At 44.8% G+C, this 25,033-nt stretch overlaps 3 protein-coding genes and 1 pseudogene across 7 annotated transcripts in view; 3 read left to right on the plus strand and 1 right to left on the minus strand.

Annotated features, from left to right (window-relative positions):
* Positions 1-1,627, plus strand: part of LOC110503320 (A-kinase anchor protein SPHKAP-like) — a 47,540-nt gene extending 45,913 nt beyond the window's left edge. For all 4 annotated transcript variants that reach the window (XM_036961323.2, XM_036961325.2, XM_036961326.2 and 1 more), the window contains one exon: positions 37-1,627. In XM_036961323.2, coding sequence (XP_036817218.2) covers positions 37-186 — 150 coding nt within the window. In that variant the 3' untranslated portion in view covers positions 187-1,627. The remainder of the gene's footprint in view (positions 1-36) is intronic.
* On the minus strand, positions 1,623-16,928 carry daw1 (dynein assembly factor with WD repeats 1). Of its 2 annotated transcripts, none has more exons than XM_036961327.2 (13): positions 16,473-16,928; positions 16,071-16,143; positions 12,649-12,793; positions 12,209-12,267; positions 11,506-11,628; positions 11,111-11,210; positions 10,865-10,972; positions 10,111-10,217; positions 9,914-10,016; positions 8,434-8,548; positions 8,005-8,081; positions 2,464-2,626; positions 1,623-2,153 (listed from the first exon to the last, which is right to left on the minus strand). In XM_036961327.2, exons 1-13 carry the CDS (start codon positions 16,510-16,512, stop codon positions 2,119-2,121), a joined length of 1,248 nt encoding a protein of 415 aa, XP_036817222.1. In that variant the 5' UTR covers positions 16,513-16,928; the 3' UTR covers positions 1,623-2,118. The 2 variants fall into 2 exon arrangements, with proteins under 2 accessions (XP_036817222.1, XP_036817223.1); XM_036961328.2 differs by having other exon boundaries at positions 2,464-2,608; positions 16,473-16,924.
* A 25-nt stretch (positions 16,929-16,953) lies between these two features.
* On the plus strand, positions 16,954-19,069 carry LOC110503321 (thiamine transporter 2-like; annotated as a pseudogene).
* Positions 19,070-21,450: 2,381 nt separating this feature from the next.
* Positions 21,451-24,984, plus strand: LOC110503746 (thiamine transporter 1). Its single transcript, XM_021582244.3, has 5 exons — positions 21,451-21,746; positions 22,470-23,217; positions 23,383-23,575; positions 23,661-23,802; positions 24,082-24,984. Exons 1-5 carry the CDS (start codon positions 21,600-21,602, stop codon positions 24,232-24,234), a joined length of 1,383 nt encoding a protein of 460 aa, XP_021437919.3. The 5' UTR covers positions 21,451-21,599; the 3' UTR covers positions 24,235-24,984.
* Positions 24,985-25,033: the final 49 nt, after the last annotated feature.

A 25,033-nucleotide genomic window follows, 5' to 3' on the forward strand; every position in this document is an offset into this window, starting at 1 on the left:
ATGAGCATGGTAATCTGGCTGAGTGTGATGTCTCAGTTCCAGAAGGTGTTGCAGCTGGTGTCTCAGAAGGCATGGAGGATCGGAGATCTCTTCAACGCTGTCATCCAGTTCTGTAAGCTCCACCAGGAAGAGGACGGAGGCAGCTCTCTGTCCAGTCTTTTCGACTGGCTACTGGAGACCCACTAGGCTCTGCCAACACCCCCCCATCTACACAAACACACACACACACACCAGCCAATGTCCCCAACTGTGTGTACCCCCCCCCCCCCCCCCCCCCCCATGCATCAAAACCCACCATCAAGCCTAGTGATTCCCAGCACACGGAGTGCGAATCATGAAAAAAAACCTAGCCTGGTAGCCAGATGTTTGTGCTTTAGCCAATTCCTCTTTCGTTAATTGTGATGTAAGCCATGACAGGGAACGCTAGAAGTCTGGCTACTAGGATAGAAGGTCCCAGATTAGTTTGTGCTGTCTTACCAACTCCTATGGTCAATGGACAACGAGGAGTAGAAGATCTGGCTGAAGCCCAAACAGGTCGGGCTTCCAGGCTAAAAGAAACACCACACCCCGTGACATTATACACACCTTATGGGACTGAGGACTTTCATTAGGCTGCAGTGAGCAGACATGTCTCCCTTTAATAAGATAAGCATGTTTCTCATTTTCTGATGCACGGTCTCTAGTTAGACGAACCCATGGAAAACCCAGCATCAGTTTGGGGTGTAGGCCTTATTAATTTAGTGCAAACAAATCAGCCATCTGAGATTCTAGCCTGCAGAATTTGTATTCCTTTAGTTGTTATATATCCTATACATGACATTTTCACAATCTGATGTGTTACTTTATAAATGATGTATTTATTAAACATAAACACACACACACAACAAGGCACCAATAGAACACTGTACCACATTCCCTCAACCAATCGAACTCAAAAAGACACCAGATGATGTTTTAATGTACAGTAGCTATCTTGAAGAGACTGTCAGACAGCAGCCATCATTCCAGTTGGGATTTGCTGACAGCAACATAGGTGTGCACTACTACGCTTGACAGTTGCCCAGAGCCTGTATTCACAATGTGTCTCAAAGCAGGAATACTGATCTAGGATCAGATCCCCCCCCCCCCCCCCGGTTCTGGTAATCATACCAAACGGATCCTATATCAGCCCTCCTAATCTGAGATGCTTTGTGAATACGGACCCAGATGAACATAGTTGTCGTTTACATCGGCCAACGTTGTCTACTTCTGTTGTAACTTTGAACTCTGCTTAAGTTATCTGTCATTCTTCATTGTTATCTGTCGTTCTTATGTAAGTAATCTGTCGTTCTTCATGTTCTTTGAGAATTGTTTATTATGGATAGCTGTACATATTGTAGATTCTTGAACTGCTGCACCTTGGGGTAGAAAGACTGCTCTCTATCATTTCATTTTTACTACTATCAGAAAGACAGAGAAGGTTTGTAGTGTCTAATTTGTACGTGAATCTGGTTTGTCAGGTTTTATCTGCGTAGTGGTACCCTAGTGTTAAATCGTTGGCATTAAAAAGCACACAATTCAACTCTGTTGCTGTAGAAACTGAATGTATCTTTATCTTTTGAGATCAATAAATCCATGTAATATGTGAGCATGAATAGACTTTATTGAGCAAAAGAGGGGTAGAGAAAACATTATTCCGTCCAGCCCATTCTACAATTAACACACAAACAAACACTGAGTATCAACACTGAACATGACAGAGGACCAAAGTGACCAGTCCAGGTCAAATCCTAACTGTTGAATGCAGGCCGCAAAGCCCTATAGGCCCTGCTCAGAAGTAGTGCACTTAATAGAGATTGGGTGCCATTGGGATGCATCCACAGCACTAAACTGTCTGTCTAGACAGTCCTACATAGTAAAATGACAGTGGGACCAAATCCATTCACCAAAGCTATCCGTTCTCCTGTATCTTACTCCACAGCAACTAGGAGGTTAGAGGTCACATACGTTGGGTCAGTAATAACTTCCAGGAAGGGCATCTTCAATCGGGGCCCTGTTGGAGTTATCTTCTTTGTTGGTGGATGGACAGATGGCCTTCCCTTCCTCACACACCCTACTGACCACTGACCACAGGATGGGTCAGCGCCAGATGCGACAGGTGTTGTCCTTGCTGCCTGCAGCAGAGAGAAGACAGGGACAGGTGGATGAAAAGGAGGTAGCTCACCGCACCCAGCTATGGCCTGTTCATTTGAACCTTGATAAAGCATTTGTGAGTGGAGAAAAAATTATGCTTGTTTGGCTGTGAAGAGTTTGCAATGGCATCGCTACATTTGAACTAGGTATGATTATACAGAGGGCAGAGTTGGGCTCAATTCCATTTCTGACAATTCAGGAAGTAAACTGAAATTCACATTTTTCTCAATGCTAACTTAATGCTGAATTGAAATGGAATTGACCCCAGCCCTGATAGAAGGTACATATTACCTGTGATGATGGTGTCACCCTCGTAGTTGAAGGCAGAGGAGAAGATCTCGTCCGTGTGTCCCTCGAGGACCTGCAGACAGACGCCAGACTGGACGTCCCACAGGCGAGCCGTCTTGTCAGCGCTGGCCGTCAGAACTCTACTGCCCTGAGCGTTAAAACAGATCTGGGAGGTTGAAATTGACATAAGGGTGTGTGTGTTACGAGAGTGAAAAGGAGTGATGGAGTGAATGGCTGGATGGCGGGTGCACTGATGAGGAAGTGTGCAAGAGTAGATAGGAACCGCCAAATGAGCAGAGCATGGGGAACGTTCAGCATGTCAGCACTATATTCTTAAAAGGCTATTAACTAAATGGAGGTCTGTTAGGCATTTGGAGGTCTGCCAGGCATTTGTTATGGAGGAATGGCTCCAATGGAACACGTAGCCAGACTTCAGAGAGATCTACAAGCACACAGTGAGGTGAAGAAATGAACATGGGGCTGGGATGATTAAATGATGCTGACTCTCCATTGTCTAAAAGTAAAGTGTGTTTTTATTAAAGGCCTCACGCTGCAGGGTGGTGAGCAGGCCTCAGACAGGAAATAGAAATAGAGCTCTGGGAGAGTGTGACACTGACAGAATACAGAGGAGAGCGAGGGAAAAAGGAACGAACACAAAGAGGAGAGCGAGAGGGCACTGAGGAGAGGGAGAAGGGGGGAGCAAAGAGGAACGGGGGGGAGCATGGAGGAGGCAGAGAGGAGAGCACAGAGGTGTCACATTTTTAGAAAAGAAGAAACGGGGAAAGAGACTGGTGAAAAGAGAGGAAAAAGAGGAGAAAAATAGAAGGATGAATTTGATTTGATTTGATTAGAAGAAGATGGAGTAAGTGAATGGTCATGAGTAGACTCACATGGATTCTGTTGAGATGATTCAATGCCATAACAATGACTATTTTACATTATTTCCTGCATATTTAATCAACAAAACAATGAATTTATGTTTTTAGCAATATTTGGTTCTATTACATTCATTCCACAGATATTATTTTAATTTAATGGCCGAGTGCAGTAAAAAACATATCTAAACTCCCCTCTAAACGCCCCTTTTTCAGGACCGTCTTTCAAAGATAATTTGTAAAAATCAAAATAACTTCACAGATCTTCATTGTAAAGGGTTTAAACGCTGTTGCCCATGCTTGTTCAATGAACCATAAACAATTAATGAACATGCACCTGTGGTCGTTAAGACACTAACAGCTTACAGACGGTAGGTCAGTTATGAAAACGTAGGACACTAAAGAGGACTTTCTACCGATTCTGAAAAACACCAAAAGAAAGATGCCCAGGGTCCCTGCTCATCTCCGTGAACGTGTCTTAGGCATGCTGCAAGGAGGCATGAATACTGCAGATGTGGCCAGGTCAATAAATTGCAATGTCAGTACTGTGAGACACCTAAGACAGAGCTACAGGGAGACAGGACGGACAGCTGATCATCCTCACAGTGGCAGACCACGTGTAACAACACCTGCACAGGATCGGTACATCCGAACATCACACCTGCGGGACAGGTACAGGATGGCAACAACAACTGCCTGAGTTACACCAGGAATGCACAATCCCTCCATCAGTGCTCAGACTGTCCGTAATAGGATGAGAGAGGCTGGACTGAGGGCTTGTAGGCCTGTTGTAGGCAGGTCCTCACCAGACATCACCGGCAACAACGTTTCCTATGGGAACAAACCCACCGTCGCTGGACCAGACAGGACTGGCAAAAAGTGCTCTTCACTGACGAGTCGCAGTTTTGTCTCACCAGGGGTGATGGTCGGATTTGCATTTATCATCGAAGGAATGAGCGTCACACCGAGGCCTGCACTCTGGAGCAGAATCGATTTGGAGGTGGTGGGTCCGTCATGGTCCTCGGCGGTGTGTCACAGCATCATCGGACTGAGCTTGTTGTCATTGCAGGCAATCTCAACGCTGTGCGTTACAGAGAAGACATCCTCCTCCCTCATGTTGGTACCCTTCCTGCAGGCTCATCCTGACGTGACCCTCCAACATGACAATGCCACCAGCCATACTGCTCGTTCTGTGCGTGATTTCCTGTAAGACAGGAACGTCAGTGTTCTGCCATGGCCAGCGAAGAGCCCGGATCTCAATCCCATTGAGCACGTCTGGGACCTGTTGGATCGTAGGGTGAGAGCTAGGGCCATTCCCCCCAGAAATGTCCGGGAACTTGCAGGTGCCTTGGTGGAAGAGTGGGGTAACATCTCACAGCATGAACTGGTCAATCTAGTGCAGTCCATGAGGAGATGATACACTGCAGTTCTTAATGCAGCTGGTGGCCACAATAGAAACTGACTGTTACTTTTGATTTTGACCCCCCCTTTGTTTAGGGACACATTATTCCATTTATGTTAGTCACATATCTGTGGACCTTGTCCAGTTCATGTCTCAGTTGTTGAATCTTGTTATGTTCATACAAATATTTACACATGTTAAGTTCGCTGAAAATAAACGCAGTTGACAGTGAGAGGACGTTTCTTTTTTTGCTGAGTTTATATATTTCCACACTATGAGGTTAAAATAACACTGTGAAGTTGTGAAAATTATGATAATGCCCTTTTAGTGTAAGAGCTGTTTGAAAAGACCGCATGAAATGTCAGCCTGTTTTGGTGGGACGGAGTTTTGGCCTGCCTGGGGACATCACCAGACGGTCAATTAGTTAATAGACCAATAAGAAAGAGAGTTCTAAACTTCTGTCAATAACAGCTAGTTTTCAGTTTTCCCCTCCCCACTCAGACCACCCCCAGTCAGTCCTGGCAAAATTCTTGCTTGAGAAATTGCTCTTTGCTGAGAATATTTTTTACAATTTTAATTGAAAACCAATCACAGTAAGGTGCTTAATTGTTACCCAGAAATGATTTGATATTGAGATAAAAACAGTTGCATTGGACCTTTAAGAAAAAGTCAGCTTCTACCGATTAAATCTGACCCTTTGTAATGAGAGGAAGACAGAAACAACAAAGAGTGGGGAGAGGGAGCTGGAGGGATGACAGTGGAAATCAGAATGGGAGTAAAAACAGGGACCGACAGAGACAGAAATAATGGGAGAGTGATGAAAAAAAAGAGATTGACACAGCGGTTAAGAGGCGGAGGGAGGGGAGAGAGGTGTCCTGTTAGGGGGAGATTAGTGTCATAATCCTGTGAAATCATCCTCCTTCCAGCCTATTACCGAGGCTGGGCCCTGATGGCTTTCAGTAAACAGACACAAGACAGGCAGCCCAATGAGTCAGCTGGGGGGGGATTGCGACCTGAGTTAAGTGCGTATAAATTGGAACATAATTCCCTTTTTATGCACTTTTCTCTCTACGTCGTATTCTGACCTTGAACTTAAGCATGATAATAACATGCTATTCACCCCCTCCCTATTCATTAGGCATGGAGGTAAAATAAAACGAATGTGGCGGAGGTTTCCACAGATATGTCGTATTCTGACCTAGACTCCCTCATAATTCCACCACCTTTACGCACAATGAAATTATGAATAAGGTTGAGCAACCCATCATTGTTTTAGATATATTTTACCTTATTTTACCTTGGAGCCAAATGTAAAACCAGTCATAAGGCAACAAACTAAAGTATATCAATATATAGGCAGGTAGCCGAGTGGTTAAGAGTGTTAGGCCAGTAACTGAAAAGTCACTGGTTCAATTCCTCTCGCTGACTGGGTGAAAATCCTGCCGATGTGTTCTTGAGCAAGGCACTATCACCAATTGTTCCTGTAAGTCGCTCTGGATAAGTGTCTGCTAAATGACAGAAATTTATATGAACTTTTCCACAGTGAAGTTTATGAAATGCTGGCCCTATAGCTGAAATTTGGAGACCATATGAGAATGTTTTAATCATACTTTTCACAGTATTTTTTACATTTTGCTTCATGTTAAATATTAACGACCATCGGTAGCCACCGTCAGTTATACCCACATACACTGACTTTAGTGTTAGTTTCCTTACATTTCGCATCATTCCATTCCATTGACCTTTCTTTCCTCTGTCACGTCTGTGCAGTTGTTCCTGAGGGCCACTAGCATTACTGGATCATATTAGGCTAACGCTGTACAGTAATTTAGGACATGTAGCCTATTAGAATCATTATGGAACAGACCACACGTAGCAGGTTAAACCTGCTGCACAACAACTGAACACAACACAGTTCCATGATTAGTGAGGGTTTTTGCATAAAGGCTCTCCAAAGCTGTTATTTTATTATTCATAAATACTTTCCTAAACCTTAATAATATACAATATCAGAATATTTTTCAATCTACCAATTGTTACTGAAAAGGAAAACAAATTCTAGTTAAAAGGTACAAAAGGCATAGATTTAGATTAAATGTACTGAAAATCCTATTGAATGAAAACTCCACGAGAAAACCGGTTGGCCAGCACTTTCCAGCGATTTAACAAATGTTAACCACGCCTGCCAAGCCCATTACGCATCTGCATAAGGTAAGTCTGATATCCAACTATTGAGAAGTGTGTAGGAAAGGAGTACATTTCCTAAGTCTGAATCGGGCCCCTAGTGGCTGTGGCACCAAGCGACAAACACACACAACATGCAGGCACGTACACACACACACTAACAAATATGTACACACACGTACACTGGCAGAACTGTCAAATGGCAGAGGCTGATTAGATCACACACACATTTAGGTCACAGCTGGGTCACCTACAATACAGGCCCAGGTCACATGTGGCTCTATACCTCCGTGGCTAATGCAGTTACAGAGTGAGCAGGGACAGACTATGTCATGGTGTTTTATTAATAAAATCAACCAAGGTGTGACATTAAAGGGCTCAAGGTGAAACATTACAGGGAATCAAATGAGACTACCGGGGGGGAGGGGGAATCAGAGTCGCTAGGCAGAAAAACTTGGGAAGTGAGACTTTAACAGGGCTGTTTTGAAAAGGGCATAGGTAGAGCAGGAATCAGCCTATAGGTAGAGCAGGAATCAGCCTATAGGTAGAGCAGGAATCAGCCTATAGGTAGAGCAGGAATCAGCCTATAGGTAGAGCAGGAATCAACCTATAGGTAGACCAGGAATCCGCCTATAGGTAGAGCAAGAATCAGCCTATAGGTAGACTAGGAATCAGTCTATAGGTAGAGCAGGAATCAACCTATAGGTAGACTAGGAATCAGCCTATAGGTAAACTAGGAATCAGTCTATAAGTAGAGCAGGAATCAACCTATAGGTAGACCAGGAATCAGCCTATAGGTAGAGCAGGAAAATATTTCTGGAACGTTCTGGCCTGAGGGACACACACCTTCAAGGTCATGTCTCTCTCTGTCATCGTCAAGACGTGGTTGACCTAGCAACTGACACAAGAAGCAGTAACAGGAGGTAGAAACATCCCCCCGGCAAGCGGACCGCCGTCCTCATCCCTCCTGTCCAGTCCTGTACCCTTGTGAGTCTGACGGATGCTCCGAGGCAGACAAAAGAGACCGAGAGAGAGGGGGCATTTTGGTTCCTGTTTGAACCATTACCTGTCTCAGTGACTCACCTTGGAGATCTCTCCCTCATGGCTCTCCAGTCTGGAGATGCACTGGTAGCTGACAGCGCTGTACACTCTCGCTGTGCCTAAGAGTCAGGGGGAAATATTGATTTCTCAAATCATCCGGTGAGTGAAGTTGAGCCTTAAAATAAAAGGAATTAAATTGAGCTGGCCTGGTTAGTCATACACCATAGTTGCTGGAACTGTGCTGGAAAGGACAATGTGAAAAATAAATATTCAAGCCACCACAGTACGATTTGGGTTGGCATGACAGTGTAAAATAAGGGTGGTTGGGCTGGGTACAGTACGGATATAGTTGTTCAGTGCCTGGGACATTGTCAATACAAAGTTCCTGGACTGAACAATCACGGAACCAGCAGAGAGGTCGAGGTACCCCCATAGTTAAACAGAACAAGATAAGCATCTCTGCGGTCGTACCGTCAGCCGAGGCGGTGGCTATGAGTTGACCGGTGTAGTCGAAACACACATCCAGCACCTCGTCTTCATGGCCTGCTAGTGTGGCCATACACTTCCCACTCGCTGCCTCCCACACCTGGGGAAGCATGGACACACACACATATCCCGGTACTCACACACACATAAGGACACAAACACACACAATGTCAACGTGTCAAATGTTAATGAATCTATTTTTAAAAGCCTTTTAAAACAGACAACCAGCTTGGTAAGTGCTGTAACAACACAATGGTGGTGTTTTCCCCTCTCCACAATCTTCTCTTTAGGAATGCAACCACGTGAATAATTCACACAACTAACCAGCGAGTGTGACTCATCTTGGAATAATTAAAGGATTTAATTTTCCTTATTAAATGATGCAGAGCTTAAACGAGATAGGAGTCTCTACCAGAGAAAGAGAGAGAGAGAGAGATGATAGGAAATGTGACATCATGTGAGATGGGATGTGAGAGAGGATGTGAGAGAGATGATAGGAGATGTGACACGATGTGAGATGGGATGTGAAAGAGGGTGTGAGAGAGATGATAGGAGATGTGACATGATGTGAGGTGGGATGTGAGAGAGATGACAGGAGATGTGACATGATGTGAGATGGGATGTGAAAGAGGGTGTGTGTGAGATACTAGGAGATGTGAGTACCGGGATGTGTGAGATACTAGGAGATGTGACATGATGTGAGGTGGGATGTGAGAGAGGGTGTGAGAGAGATGATAGGAGATGTGACATGACGTGAGGTGGAATGTGAGAGAGATGACGGGAGATGTGACATGATGTGAGGTGGGATGTGAGAGAGATGACGGGAGATGTGACATGATGTGAGAGAGATGATAGGAGATGTGACACGATGTGAGATGGGATGTGAGAGAGATGACGGGAGATGTGACATGACGTGAGGTGGGATGTGAGAGAGATGATAGGAGATGTGACATGATGTGAGGTGGGATGTGAGAGAGATGACAGGAGATGTGACATGATGTGAGATGGGATGTGAGAGAGATGACGGGAGATGTGACCTGATGTGAGAGAGATGATAGGAGATGTGACACGATGTGAGATGGGATGTGAGAGGGTGTGAGAGAGATGATATGAGATGTGAGGTGGAATGTGAGAGAGGATGTGAGAGAGATGGTAGGAGATGTGACATGATGTGAGAGAGATGATAGGAGATGTGACATGATGTGAGAGAGGGTGTGAGAGAGATGATAGGAGATGTGACATGATGTGAGAGAGGGTGTGAGAGAGATGATAGGAGATGTGACATGATGTGAGAGAGGGTGTGAGAGAGATGATAGGAGATGTGACATGGTATGAGATGGGATGTGAGAGAAGGTGTGAGAGAGATGATAGGAGATGTGACATGACGTGAGGTGGAATGTGAGAGAGATGATAGGAGATGTGACATGACATGAGGTGGGATGTGAGAGAGGATGTGAGAGCTCACCCTACAACTTTTGTCCATGGAGCCGGTGATGATGAGGGAGCAGTCCCAGTTAAACTGAACACTGCTGATCTCCCCTCTGTGGCCTATCAGTGTGTGGACACGCCTGGTAGAATGATAGGAGGGTGTTAATGGTGGTTAGACTCGGACACAAACATGGATGGACACACACACACACACACACACACTTGGGCTCTCACCTCCCAGATGGAACATCCCACAGAGAAACAGTGTGGTCAAAGGAGCCAGTGACTAGCTGGTCACCCACTGTGTTAAATGACAAGGAGATGATCTCTGCTGAGTGGCCCTGAGAGAGGAAAGAAAGAGGGGGGGGGGGGGGGGGGGAGACCGAGCGAGCGAACGAAAGCACAGTCAAGTAAACAAGCCATTCTTTCTTCTTTAAAAAAGCTAAATTGCATAATTTCATCCAATTCAGTTTGAGGAACACATTTGCCTTTTTGTGCTCGAGTCAAATATTCACCAGCATGACTAATGTAGGAATAATTGAAGAAGAAGGGGTAGAGAGGAGGGATAGAGAGGAGGGGTAGAGAGGAGGGATAGAGAGGAGGGGTAGAGAGGAGGGGTAGAGAGGAGGGGTAGAGAGCAGCACACAGAATCCCCTCTCTGGAACACCCAGCCACACAGTTTGCCCACGTGCAGCAGGAAACTGTTGCCTGTCCAGTAGCTGAGGATGTAGATAGATTACCTTATGAATGTATTACAGTCACAGCTGCATACACATACAGTATATGATGGGAGGATAGAACACAGTAAGCAGGGTGACTGCTGGACCAGCACATCATGAATAATCATATACAAAAATGAATTGATGAATGCAGATAAGTGACTGAATTAAGTCATTAACAAATGGATGTGGACATGGATGGTTGTGAGAGCATGTGGAGATGAGAGGAAAGGAGAGAAGAGAGAGAGAGAGAGAGAGAGCTGACTCACTGTCAGTGTGGACACCTCCTCTCCAGTCTGGATGTCCCATAGCTTGGCCGTAGTGTCCATGCTACCCGTGGCCACCAAGGTACTTTGAGGGTTAAACGCCAAACACACCTGTTCAGCACAGAAAACAGTGTTAGCTGCCATTCACATAGAAAATCTGATTCGAAGCTCACTGCAATCATATTGATCCTGAAGGACAAGTCCAATCTCTCAGAAAGTCCAATCTCTAGATTAGAAAGTCCCACGTACTATTTCAGCAGTGTGTCCTCGGAAGGTGTGGAAACATTTGCCCGTCTCTACACTCCACAGTCTGCAGGTCTTATCAAAGGACCCAGTGGCAATCTTGTCCCTGGATTAAAAGGGATAAATAAAGGTACGATTTGAGATAGGAAAAATTATTTATTTTAACCACCAACAACTCTTTCCCTTGGCCTTAGGTGTAAGACAACGGAGGAACATAGAATAGGAATAAGGCTCTCTGGGTCCTAAGAGTCTCAGAGTCGGAGTACTGATCAAGGATCAGTTTAGCCTTTAAGATCATAATGAAACCGCGATCCTAGATCAGCACTTCTACTCTGAGACACTTTATGAATACGGGTCCTGGTGTTTTTAAACCTGGGGTAGAGTGACAGGAAGGTGGTTACCCATAGGGGTTGTTGAAGGCGATGGCATACACCACGTTCCTGTGGCCCTCCAGTGTGTGCAGCTCCTCGCCTGACGCCGTGTCCCATATTTTACATGTCCTGTCATAGCTCCCAGTTATAAAACTGCCGAGAGAGAGAGACAGAGAGAGTGAGGGTGAGAGACAGAGAGAGAGGGTGAGAGAGAGAGAGAGAGAGAGAGAGAGAGAGAGAGAGAGAGAGAGAGAGAGAGAGAGAGACAGACAGAGAGAGAGGGTGAGAGATTGGGGATAGAGACAGAGAGAGAGACAGAGAAAAGGATAAAGAAAGAGAGAGAGAGAGAGAGAGAGACAGAGAAATGGATAAAGAAAGAGAGAGAGAGAGAGACAGAGAGAGAGAGAGACAGAGAGAGCGAGAGAGAGAGAGAGAGAGAGAGAGAGAGAGGGGAGAGAGAGATACAGAGAGAGGGTGAGAGATTGGGGAGAGAGAGAGACAGAGAGGGTGAGAGATTGGGGAGAGAGACAGAGCGAGAGGGTGAGAGATTAGCGAGAGAGACAGAGAGAGATGGTGAGAGATTGGGGAGAGAGAGAGACAGAGAGAGAGACAGAGAAAAGGATAAAGAAAGAGACAGAGAGTGTAAAAAGAGAGATGTTTATTTCTCCTGCACACCAAAAAGACAAGCGCCAGGGGTTCTCTGCACATCTCCATGCAGTGCAGATAAACTTACCTCGACCCTGATTTATTGAAGGCAACGTTTGTCAGTGGCAGTATGTGCGCCTGCAGCGCCTGCAAGGGAGAAGGATACATTTTTTTTTACTTGACTGAATTAAATAAATGTACATCTATACGTTTGACCATGTAATACCCATACATAATACCTCTGGCTTTGATGTGCTGAGGAAGAGTCCTGTTCTTCTAGGAGAAATCTACAATTCCCACCCCCTGCTGCCATCTATGGTTCAAATGAGGAATTACAGGATGGCTGCACCGTTTGCACAAGGCACTGGCAGTGTGGTCGTGCATGTTAATGGCTGTTTATGGCTGCATAGACAGTGTGCACTGGCACACAAGAGTGGACGATCAGGAGGCAGACGGTGACATTATCAATTAGAAGAGAGCCTAATGAAAGTAAATAGGTAGCTCAGAAATATGAGAGCTGTATTTGACCTTGAAGAGAGAGAATCTGCGGTTGTCCTGCTGACCCAGTTTCTCCTGCAGTCTGACGATCAAGAGTTTGACTTGGTCGACGCGTGATGCTGTGATCAGTGGCTCCGATTTCCTGATCGCTGATATTAACTCCTCGGTGTCTGTCCTATATGGATAGAGACGTGTCAGAGCGATGCATCATGGTCATTGAAAAAAGGAGAATAGACGTCATACAGGATCAGTGACAAATTGTAAAGAATTAGTGGGTGTGTTTATCTACCTATATCATCATCATCATCATCCTCATACTACACTAGCACTAGTATAATCAACTGCATACCATACAGGCTGCCAACTCTCACGCATTGGCCGTGAGACACACGCATTTGACCCTCTTCATATATCTCACACATTGAAAACTACTGCTTTTATTTTTCTAATTAGTCCATGTCATTAACTTTTCAACTGTGCTCCAAATCGTTTTGAAATCAGAGCATCTGCGCCTACAATTTACAGTGCCTTGCAAAAGTATTCGGCCCCCTTGAACTTTGCGACCTTTTGCCACATTTCAGGCTTCAAACATAAAGATATAAAACTGTATTTTTTTGTGAAAAATCAACAACAAGTGGGACACAATCATGAAGTGGAACGACATTTATTGGATATTTCAAACTTTTTTAACAAATCAAACAAATTGGGCGTGCAAAATTATTCAGCCCCTTTACTTTCAGTGCAGCAAACTCTCTCCAGAAGTTCAGTGAGGATCTCTGAATGATCCAATGTTGACCTAAATGACTAATGATGATAAATACAATCCACCTGTGTGTAATCAAGTCTCCGTATAATTGCACCTGCACTGTGATAGTCTCAGAGGTCCGTCAAAAGCGCAGAGAGCATCATGAAGAACAAGGAACACACCAGGCAGGTCCGAGATACTGTTGTGAAGAAGTTTAAAGCCGGATTTGGATACAAAAAGATTTCCCAAGCTTTAAACATCCCAAAGAGCACTGTGCAAGCGATAATATTGAAATGGAAGGAGTATCAGACCACTGCAAATCTACCAAGACCTGGCCGTCCCTCTAAACTTTCAGCTCATACAAGGAGAAGACTGATCAGAGATGCAGCCAAGAGGCCCATGATCACTCTGGATGAACTGCAGAGATCTACAGCTGAGGTGGGAGACTCTGTCCATAGGACAACAATCAGTCGTATATTGCACAAATCTGGCCTTTATGGAAGAGTGGCAAGAAGAAAGCCATTTCTTAAAGATATCCATAAAAAGTGTTGTTTAAAGTTTGCCACAAGCCACCTGGGAGACACACCAAACATGTGGAAGAAGGTGCTCTGGTCAGATGAAACCAAAATTGAACTTTTTGGCAACAATGCAAAACGTTATGTTTGGCGTAAAAGCAACACAGCTCATCACTCTGAACACACCATCCCCACTGTCAAACATGGTGGTGGCAGCATCATGGTTTGGGCCTGCTTTTCTTCAGCAGGGACAGGGAAGATGGTTAAAATTGATGGGAAGATGGATGGAGCCAAATACAGGACCATTCTGGAAGAAAACCTGATGGAGTCTGCAAAAGACCTGAGACTGGGACGGAGATTTGTCTTCCAACAAGACAATGATCCAAAACATAAAGCAAAATCTACAATGGAATGGTTCAAAAATAAACATATCCAGGTGTTAGAATGGCCAAGTCAAAGTCCAGACCTGAATCCAATCGAGAATCTGTGGAAAGAACTGAAAACTGCTGTTCACAAATGCTCTCCATCCAACCTCACTGAGCTCGAGCTGTTTTGCAAGGAGGAATGGGAAAAAAATTCAGTCTCTCGATGTGCAAAACTGATAGAGACATACCCCAAGCGACTTACAGCTGTAATCGCAGCAAAAGGTGGCGCTACAAAGTATTAACTTAAGGGGGCTGAATAATTTTGCACGCCCAATTTTTCAGTTTTTGATTTGTTAAAAAAGTTTGAAATATCCAATAAATGTCGTTCCACTTCATGATTGTGTCCCACTTGTTGTTGATTTTTCACAAAAAAATACAGTTTTATATCTTTATGTTTGAAGCCTGAAATGTGGCAAAAGGTCGCAAAGTTCAAGGGGGCCGAATACTTTCGCAAGGCACTGTAACATCACGAGCAAAACCTCTATCATTGCCCTGCCTTGCCGCAGCACTGTGAACCGCATCACATAGCAGCATATGATTGGTCTAGTTATGTGAGGGATCAGGGGGGATAGGATGCATGTTTTAAAGAAATGCCCCTCAAGATTAGAGTGGAGCTGAATGGAGAGAGAACATTCTCCGCTGATTTTATAAAACTGTAAAAAGAGCAACATGGTAGCGCTGTTTATGTAAAATGCCGTTACTACCGTCCATGAATCTATTGCAGAATGCAGCCTTTTGACAGCATATACTAAGGTCGATTTAATCCACTCTTGCTTTAGTCCCCTCATTTGGTGATGGGCATTTAGGCTGTGACAACAAAAAGGCAGCAGACAGACCTACAGTATGTTTTAGCAGGGAAGTTTGGTAGGGTGATCTTTAGTAACTATAAAAAATAATTTTGTCAAACAGATTGTGAAACCAAAAGTGAATGTTTGATTCTAGAGCGGGAAAATAAATAGTGTAGGGGAAGATTAATGTCATCTTGTCTTCAGATTTTATTCTCTATTTACTTTATTTGGTCTGATCAGTGGAACAATGCTCATTCTTAATAATGTGCTAAAATATAGGTTTATTACTGTGCTTGTCAGCAACAACATTACTGTTATTCCCCTGTTATTCCCCAAACGTATTTTATTATTCCCAATTATGCCAGTATCATCACATATTTGAAATCTGATATGCCTACTTGTGTCTTTGATAAATGAATGATATGAGGCAATGCATTTTTGCAGCCATTCACGGACCGTTTAAGCATGGGATATTAAATGCTCCAAGAATCAAATATAATTGTATATATTTTAGTACATGCTAGACAGAGATGGTGGGGGGACTGACAACTTATAAAGGCATCATATTTTGTCTATGTTGAGTAAGATGATGGCAAGGATCTACAACTAGTAGACATAAACCACCTGAATATTGATATTCATTAGACTTTGCTTGAAGGTTGGGTGATTGTGAGAAATTAATTGTTATAACAAGTACATTATCAAACACCCAGCACTTGGGAAACATAGATCAGGGGTGGACAACCCTCCTGGAGAGCGAGTGGGATTTTCTCAGAGCCCTATTTTAAAGGGATGGATCAACCAAATTACAAAATGTTTGTGTATTTTCCTTGAAAGCAGTCTATGGACAAGGAGACTGCCCCCCCCCCCCCCCCCCCCCCCCCCCCCCCCCTCCCATCTCATTGCAACCCTGCACATATCATGAACACTAAACACATCATCTCATTCATAAACATGAATTGTACTATTGTCTACCCACTCCGGAGACAAATCCAACAGATCGATGGATTTAGTCTTCAGAGCTCCTCCTTTCTCATATTCCAGGATGATACCTGTGAACAAAAGGCATCAATTAAATATTCGACACCAGACCAAGTGTGAGATACGAGTTACTTTAGGCCTACTTGTAACTTCAACTTGCATCAACTTGTGCATCATGCAAAACAAATCCTGTTACAGCTAACGTTAACTGGTCTGTCTAGCACAGACCCTAGCTCTGCTCTGGGCTAGCAAAGCTAGCTAGCTCAGTAGGTCAGAACAGCACTGAAGTTGCAGTGTAGTTGCACAAAATGGTACAAATAATTAGCTACCTACTTGTCCAAACATTCATTAGTATCTTAATTCTAATGCATGTTAGCATCATCAACAACATGTTCATTACCTGGTGGATAATATCTGAGAAGGAATCGTTTGAGTTTCATTTCGCTTCTCCAGCAGAAATCACTTGTCAACAAAGCGTTGTTATGGCGACAGACTATCGCGGCCAAAACGCATGCGCAGATGGACTGAAACGCATTCGCCTACAACTAACCTGTTCAAAAAAGACAGAACTTGTTCCATAACTGTCCACAAAAAAAAAAGAATAACATGTACATAAAGAATAGAGACTAGAAACAAGAGACTAGAAAACTCTGTGTCATGATAACAGAGGCTGACTTAAACTTTTCCAGTGGGACTATTAAACTTGCATTCTCAGTTATGCACATGTAGTTCATAGACAAAGACTAAATTAATACATTTCCCCGACAAAAGACTTAGCCCAGTGATCTACAGCTGCCTACTGCCAACAGACACTAGTGGTACACAGGACTCAGACCCAGAGGTCGGGCACGTGAGGGGTGCAGAAGGCGTAGGCTACCAGGATGTGTTGCTGGGCCAAGCTAAAGTCCACTGGCTGGGCGTTTCCCACAGCCGTTCGTTCTGTCGCTCAATGTGTTCTTCACTAACTGCAGACCAGCTGAGCCCTTCCTAACAACATACCTTATTGGACCATACAAGAACATCTCTGAGGAGGTGGTAAAGTAACCAGCAGCAGAAAGCTGTATGCCACACATGATCAATTCTGATGGGATTTGTTAACAAGGTTGTGATAAGAAAGTAAATGATACACACTATAATGATAGAATGAAATACACTACATGACCAAAAGTATGTGGACACCTGCTCGTCGAACATCTCATTCCAAAATCAGGGGCATTAATATGGAGTTGGTCCCCCCTTTGCTGCTACAGTCTCCACTCTTATGGGAAGGCTTTCCATTAGATGTTGGAACATTGCTGCAGGGACTTCCATTTAGTCACAAAAGCATTTAGTAAGGTTGAGACACTGTTGTTGGGCAATTAGGCCTGGCTCGCAGTCGGCGTTCCAATTCATCCCAAAGGTATTCGATGGGGTTGAGATCAGGACTCTGTGCAGGCCAGTCAAGTTCTTCCACACTCGCCAAACCATGTCTGTATAGACCTCGATTTATGCAAGGGGGCATTGTCATGCTGAAACAGAAAAGGGCCTTCCTCAAACTGTTGTCACAAAGATGGAAGCACAGAATTGTCTAGAATGTCAGTGTATGCTGTAGCGATAAGATTTCCCTTCACTGGAACTAAGGGGCCTAGCCCAAACCATGAAAAACAGCCCAAGACCATTGTTCCTCCTCCACCAAACTTTACAGTTGGCACTAAGCACTCGGGCAGGTAGCATTCTCCTGGCATCCTCCAAACCCAGATTAGTCCTTCGGACTACCAGATGGTGAAGCGTGATTCATCACTCCGGAGAAGCATTTCCACTGCCCCAGACTCCAATGGTGGCAAACTTTACACAACTCCAAGAGAACCGCTTGGCATTGCGCATGGTGATCTTAGGCTTGTGTGCTGCTTCTCGGCCATGGAAACCCATTTCATGAAGCTCCTGACAAACAGTTATTGTGCTGATGTTGCTTCCAGAGGCAGTTTGGAACTCGGTAGTGAGTGTTGCAAACGAGGACAGTTTCATCACTAGGCGGTCCCATTCTCTAAGCTTGTGTGCCCTACCACTTCGCGGCTGAGCCGTTGTTGCTCCTAGACGTTTCCACTTCACAATAACAGCACTTACAGTTGACTGGGGCAGCTCTAGCAGAGCAGGAATTTAAACACTTACTGGAAAGGTGGCATCCTATGACAGTGCCATGTTGAAAGTCACTGAGCTCTTCAGTAAGGCCATTCTACTGCCAGTGTTTATGGAGATTGCATGGCTGTGTGCTCAATTTTTAACACCTGTCAGAAACGGGTGTGGGTGAAATAGCAAATCCGCTAATTTGATGGTGAGTCCACATACTTTTGTATAAATAGCATATGTGCTACTGTATACAATGGGCTATGTTCTTTTTTTGCTTCATATAGAGGATCGGTATGACTATTCAGTATCCCTGTGGATATTGACTAGATCTACTGATAAATTAATCACCTCCTCAGGTGACCAACTACCCGTTCCCCATCTGGACGTAGTCCTACCTGGCCGTCCTCTTCCCCATCTTCCTGCTGACAGACCTCCTGAGGTACAAGCCGGTAATCGTGGTCCAGGGCCTCTTCCTGGTCACCAACTATGTCCTGCTCTGCTTCGCCCATGACCTTTCTGCACATCAACTATGCTGTGGTGACCTCCATGGAGGTGGCCTACTTCTCCTACATCTACAGTGTGATCCCTCCAGCGAGGTACTAGCGGGCCACCGGCTACCTCCGCAGTGCCATACTGACAGGCTCCACCCTAGGGGCCACCCTAGGCCTGTTGCTGGTCTCCCTGGCAGGGCTGGACTACTTGTACCTCAACGCCATCTCCCTGGGGATCCTCAGCGTTGCATTCCTCATCTCTGTCTTGCTACCCATTCCCCAGCGTGGGATGTTCTTCAGGGGGGAGAAGGCTGTCCTGGACCTGAGTGCCCAGATCCAGGTGGGGGATGAAGTGAGTGCAGTGGAGGCACAGGAGCTGTGTGTTTGTTCAGTGGAGTAACTGTGCTTTGGGGTTTACCGGTTGGTGAATTTTATATTGAGATAAAATTTTACAATGCTAATATTTTTTTATTACTCAATAAAAATAGACTAATAAAACTCCCAAATTGCCAGGACACAGCTGAATGTTGGTCTCACAATCTGATTTATATGTGCTCCATGATTAAATGGGTAATGTGTTTCGATTGGCTTAAGGCAAAGTAGTTCCATGGTCATCTTCGCTTTGGTCCAAGTTGGGCTCTGCACGCAGAGAAGAGTAATTGCTTTAATTAAAGTGATAGCTTGGGAAACAATTTTTCTGATTATTGCTGATAGCTCGGGTTTGAGAGATAGTGACTTATTGTAAAAAGTCAATCTGACTCTGGGGAAGTGGATAAAGGGCCTCATTGCCAAAATCCCGAAGTATCCCTTTAATTAAATCAAAGCCCTGTCTTCGATCCTTTGTGTTCAGGGATAGAGACATTATACTGTCCTATAAATGATGGTAGGAACACTGTCCCTAGGAATACGATGAGGGTCCTGTTTGAATTCTTCAAATTTTGCATCCGTCCTTGTGTAACAGTACAAATTTAGACCGTCCCCTCGCCCATACCCGGGCGCGAACTAGGGACCTTCTGCACACATCAACAGTCACCCTCGAAGCATCGTTACCCATCGCGCCACAAAAGCCACGGCCCTTGCAGAGCAAGGGGAACTACTACTTCAAGGTCTCAGAGCAAGTGACGTCACTGATTGAAACGCTATTTAGCGCCCACGCTAACTAAGCTAGCCGTTTCACATCCGTTACACTTGCTAGGAGTATCCACTGATCTGATATGAATGCATTTTCAACATCTTGAAGAACGATCTGGCCTTAATGGCCATGTACTCTTATAATCTCCACCCGACACAGCCAGAAGACGAGTGGCCACCCCTCAGAGCCTGGTTCCTCTCTAGGTTTCTTCTTAGGTTCCTGCCTTTCTAGTGAGTTTTTACTAGCCACCGTGCTTCTACATCTGCATTGCTTGCTCTTTGGGGGTTTAGGCTGGGCTTCTGTATAAGCACTTTGTGACAATATCTGATGTAAAAGGGGCTTTATAAATGCATTTGATTAATTGATTGATGAAAGCCATGTATTGAATCCTATGCTTTAACCCAGCCAACAGTGTTGGATCAATGATTGCTTCAAGGAAGGGAGGAAGGAAGGATGCAGTTTACAAGTATTTAAACAGTTTACAAGTGTTTAATCAGGATCTAAAAAGGAACTAATTCACTGTTGTTGTCCCATAGGTGCAGCCACAGCCTTTTGTGTGGGTCATGTAAAGGTGAGCTGGAATGTCTGGGGGGAGCTGTCACTGAGGGTGTTCTCTCCGGTGGGGGCAGGGGCCGTGTTTCTGATTGGGCTCACCAGCAAAATTTGGGCAAGCTATGCTGGCAACATCATCTTCAAGGCCTCATGCTGCTGATGCGGCCTCATGCGGCCTTGTCTTCCAGGCCTCACTTAGGAAATGCTGAATACTCTCTAGGCCATACTTCAATGAGCTCTGCTATATTTATTTAATACACCTTCCACGTATTCCATAGACATTCATCAGAACTGCACAAAATATTCAGGACAAAGTGTTATCTGTTTTGTCCTTACAGATTCCAGAATGCAGCCAACCTCTCCATGGCGTGCTATGGAGAGGTCAACCAACACTTTTGTCGCCCTCTTGCTGCAGACCATTCTCACAGCCATCGTTGTTGAGGAAACTGCACTGGGGCTAGACATTGTCACGCAGGTATGGTTGCACAATCCAGAGCTAGAAAGGGCCCATTCTTTTATCGGATCACTGCACAAGTTGCCAAAAGTGAAGAGAGAGTGACACCTGGTGGATAATTCTTACCACATTTTTACTGTTCTTGACCCGTCTAATCAAATTGATCTTTCTCCAGTTCGTCATCTATGGCAGCTACTATGCAGCAATATCTGAGCTTTTCCTGATCCGAGGGATGTACACAGTCTGTGCACACCACTGCAGGCTTAAACAGGCAATGGACTAGGAGCAGAAAGACAAAACCAAAGTGGAGGTGCCCTCCTCAGACCGGTTCTGTCCTGACCACAGACAATAGACTATCAGAACCTGGGGGGCAAGGAGTCTTCAGGAGTTCACCCTAACATTGAATTTCATGGTGTTACATACTTGTATTTATAATAAAAATAAAACCAATGTTGCGTAAGCATTGTTTTGTCCAACTTCTCTTTAAGTCATCCAAAAGATAAGGTGTGTTCAATTGATAGTCATGGCCATGTTAATTGTGCATTATCTATCTAGCGTTTTAGGTATCACATACATTTATTGAGCAGGTTGTTGATTGACAGACTGAGCTCACTGATTACACAAACAACCCGAGGTGACTTCCATATGGGGAGGAGACACAGGCTGGATTAAGAGTCGTGTGAGAGAGCAGACTAACCTTAGCAGGTAAAGCAATAAACCTGCTGTTCGTATGAAGTATAAAAACGTGCATGGGTGATAGTAGTGGCTATCGCTATTTGTGGATCTGTGAAGATGGATGCTGTGAAGCGGTGGAAGGCAGGATGGGGCTATCCCACGACTATGCTGTGCGTCTATGGGTTCTTCAGTACTGTGAAACCTCTCGTACCCTTCATCTACCCTTACCTGACCGGTCCAGACAAAAACCTGACGGTGGAACAGGTACAGTAAACTACAGGACAAACATTTCCATGCCTTGTCTTCATACTCTTATACTCTCTTTAGAGGAGTGTACCCATTTTTTAAATATATTTTTTAAATCCGAGCCTTTACAACTTTATGAGTAACACAACCATGTTTATGACCACTTTACTACCTACCAACTTGATAAAGAAAAGGAAAAGCAAGGAAGAAAACGCTCTTGAAACCAGGGGGTGTATTCAGTGAAGGGAAATGTTCAGAACAAAACAAAGTAATAAACAGAGTGGACACGATTCCTGATTCTATGACAATCATTTCTGTTTTACACAATACTGTAGCGAATCAGGGGGTAGTCCCAGCCTGGGCTTTAACCTTAAAACACAGGACCATAAGACTGTCAACCCAACACTTTATTTATCCCAAGAGATCCAAACCTCTTGATGAGGTTGCTAGGTGTTGAATTGTGCTCGCTACATTACCCCATTCTTGCCCCCACGTTTTTGATGGCCGCAACGGATGTAGTGAGGTCAGGAACTAGTGAGGACCAGGGTTTGAACTTGTGACCTTGCGGCTGTCAACCCAACACCTTAGCCTTTACGGCAAGAGATCTGAATCTCTTGATGAGGTTGCTGCGTTGCTCGCTAGGTGTTGCGTTAAGGTCGCAACAATCAATACATTTTCTATCTGAATGTTCTGTAATGTTGCAACCTCCCAAACAGACAGCAGTGTTGCACTCTAAACCAGGTGACCAACGAGATCTACCCTGTGTGGACATACTCCTACCTGGCTGTGATGGTGCCAGTCTTTCTGCTCACCGATTGGCTGCGCTACAAGCCCGTCGTGGTGTTTCAGTGCATCAACCTCTTCATAACCTGGGCGATGATGCTATTGGTGCAGGAGGTGGCAGTCTTTAAGGCGATGCAGTTCTTCTACGGCGTGAAGTCGGCCTGTGAGGTGGCCTACTTCTCATACATCTACAGCATAGTGGACCTGAAATACTACCGAAAGGCTACATCCTACTGCCGTAGTGTACAGCTGCTAGGCTACACGGTGGGCTCTGTGCTGGGACAGTTGCTGGTCAGTTTCAACCTCATGTCCTACAACAACATCCTGGTACTTACCCTGGTGTTGATCTCCATCGCCCTGGTGACTTCCCTCTTCCTGCCCATGCCACAGAGAAGCATGTTCTTCCATCGGAGTCAAAGTGACCCACCACAAACCCCAGAAGGAGGGGACATGTGCACAGGTGATGTGTCCACTGAGGGGCCAGTGAGGGCTAGGGGCTGCAGCCAGATATTTTTGCTGCTGTGGAGAGACTTTCTCCAGTGCTACTCAACCAGGGCACTTCTGTACTGGTCATTATGGTGGGTACTGGCTACCTGCGGCTACAACCAGGCAATTAACTATGTACAGGTGTTATGGGCACACATACAGCCATCCCAGAAAGTCCAAGTCTATAACGGAGGGGTGGAAGCTGTGTCCAATCTGTTTGGTGAGTAGCGAAGCATCAACTGTTCGAGTTCACATGACCATCAGGTATTTGTAGATGTTTGTCTGGCATTAATAATCAATCATCACCAACAGTCAATCTGCAGTCATACTACTAATATGTAATTACTTATTGGTAAGTTTATTACATCATGCGTGTGTCTTACAGGTGCAGCAACGGCCTATGGCATTGGTTTCATCCAGGTGGACTGGGCCCAGTGGGGAGAGTTGTTCCTGGGCTCCATCTCTGGCCTGGGTGCTGCAGCCCTGTTCATCATGACCTTCACTGACAACATCTGGGTCTGCTATGCCGGCTATGTTGCCTTTAAGGGCCTCTACATGCTGCTTATCACATTTGCCATGTGAGTTTGTGAATTACTGCCATTAGAGAAATGTAGCTGCCAAACTTGAATGATTATTTGACAATAATAAACCATTTCCTCCCAGGTTCCAAATTGCTACTGATCTCTCTATGGAGAGATATGCACTGATCTTTGGAGCAAACAACTTTGGGTCTTTGGTCCTTCAGACTATCATCACATCTGTTGTGGTGGATGGCAGGGGGCTGGGCTTGGGCATCATCCCACAGGTGAGTTAAAGTTTCAAGTGTCAAAGGAGGCAAGTTCCTACAAACCATTAGACCCCGACTCTTCCACCACAACCCCCAATGGTGCAATTCCATCCAACAATGTCATTATCCAACATTATGAATAGGTACCTTGGACTTTTGCCTTGGATGTTATGAACTGTCCTTGATGTTTGTCCAAAGAAACAGCGTTAAATATCTGGCTAATTCAAAACATATATTTTTTTATCTGAACTGTGTAACTGAAAAATAAGCTTAATGCTTTTCCACTCTTCCTTGCAGTTCATCATTTATGGAAGCTACTTCTCAGCCATCGCTGTCATTTTCTTTCTGAGAGGTGTGTACACGATAATGAGAGTGCGGCAAAGCCACAGAGACTCCACCGCTGCAGAGGAGCCTCCAAGCCCAACCATGTGTACACCACTGCAAGCTTGAACATGCAGTGGAACAAAAAGAAGAACCCAAAGTATAAGTGTTTTCATCTGACCGGTTCTGACCATAGACATTCATCTGTCCAAAACTGGGTGGGACTAGGTGTCTCACCAAACATCTACTTTAAAATAGAATGTCATGCTGCTCTGTATTCTTGTATTTATAATCAAAATAAAAATGTATGTTCCTCGGGTACAAACCACTGACAATCTGAAATGGTCCACCCACACAGACAGTGTGGTGTAGAAGGCGCTAGAGGCCTCAAGAGGCTGAAGAAATTTGGCTTGGCACCAAAGACCTTCATAAAGTTCTACACATGCACCATTGAGAACATCCTGGTCGGGCTGCATCCCCGCCTGGCACGCTAACTGCACGGTCCACAACCGCAGGGCTCTCCAAAAGGTGGTGCAGTCTGCCAAATGCATCACCGGGGGCACACTGCCTGCCCTCTAGGACATCTATAGCACCCGATGTCACAGGAAGGCCAAGAAGATCATCAAGGACCAAAGCTGGGACCAAGAGACTGAAAAACATCTTATATCTCAAGGCCATCAGACTGTTAAATAGTCACCACTAGCCAGCCTCTGCACAGTACCCTGCCCTGAACTTTAGTCACTATTTGATCTCACATGTTTGTGACGTAGAAACAACACTTAAAGCAGTTTTGTCCATTGGGTACATGTTGCAGAAGCATGATTTAGCCTACTCCAACTACTCTATAAGTAAACTAAAAAAGATAAGGTGTACAGCTGATGTGCAGGTATTATTTATTTGTTTTATTTATTGAGCTCATGTCTCAGTT

The sequence above is a fragment of the Oncorhynchus mykiss genome, chromosome 24 (genome assembly GCF_057628025.1).
Source record: "Oncorhynchus mykiss isolate SJ-2025 chromosome 24, ASM5762802v1, whole genome shotgun sequence".
NCBI lineage: Eukaryota > Metazoa > Chordata > Actinopteri > Salmoniformes > Salmonidae > Oncorhynchus > Oncorhynchus mykiss.

What these genes read in the sequence shown, in the direction of transcription:
- LOC110503746 (XM_021582244.3), top strand. Translation starts at nt 21,600, where the DNA reads ATGGATGCTGTGAAGCGGTGGAAGGCAGGATGGGGCTATCCCACGACT. An exon ending in AAAACCTGACGGTGGAACAG is followed by an intron (nt 21,747 to 22,469) that starts GTACAGTAAACT and finishes ACTCTAAACCAG; the next exon opens with GTGACCAACGAGATCTACCC. An exon ending in GCTTGGGCATCATCCCACAG is followed by an intron (nt 23,803 to 24,081) that starts GTGAGTTAAAGT and finishes TCTTCCTTGCAG; the next exon opens with TTCATCATTTATGGAAGCTA.
- daw1 (XM_036961327.2), bottom strand. Translation starts at nt 16,512, where the DNA reads ATGAAACTCAAACGATTCCTTCTCAGATATTATCCACCAG. An exon ending in GCAGATTCTCTCTCTTCAAG is followed by an intron (nt 12,268 to 12,648) that starts GTCAAATACAGC and finishes TCTCCCTTGCAG; the next exon opens with GCGCTGCAGGCGCACATACT. An exon ending in GAGGACACACTGCTGAAATA is followed by an intron (nt 10,973 to 11,110) that starts GTACGTGGGACT and finishes TGTGCTGAACAG; the next exon opens with GTGTGTTTGGCGTTTAACCC.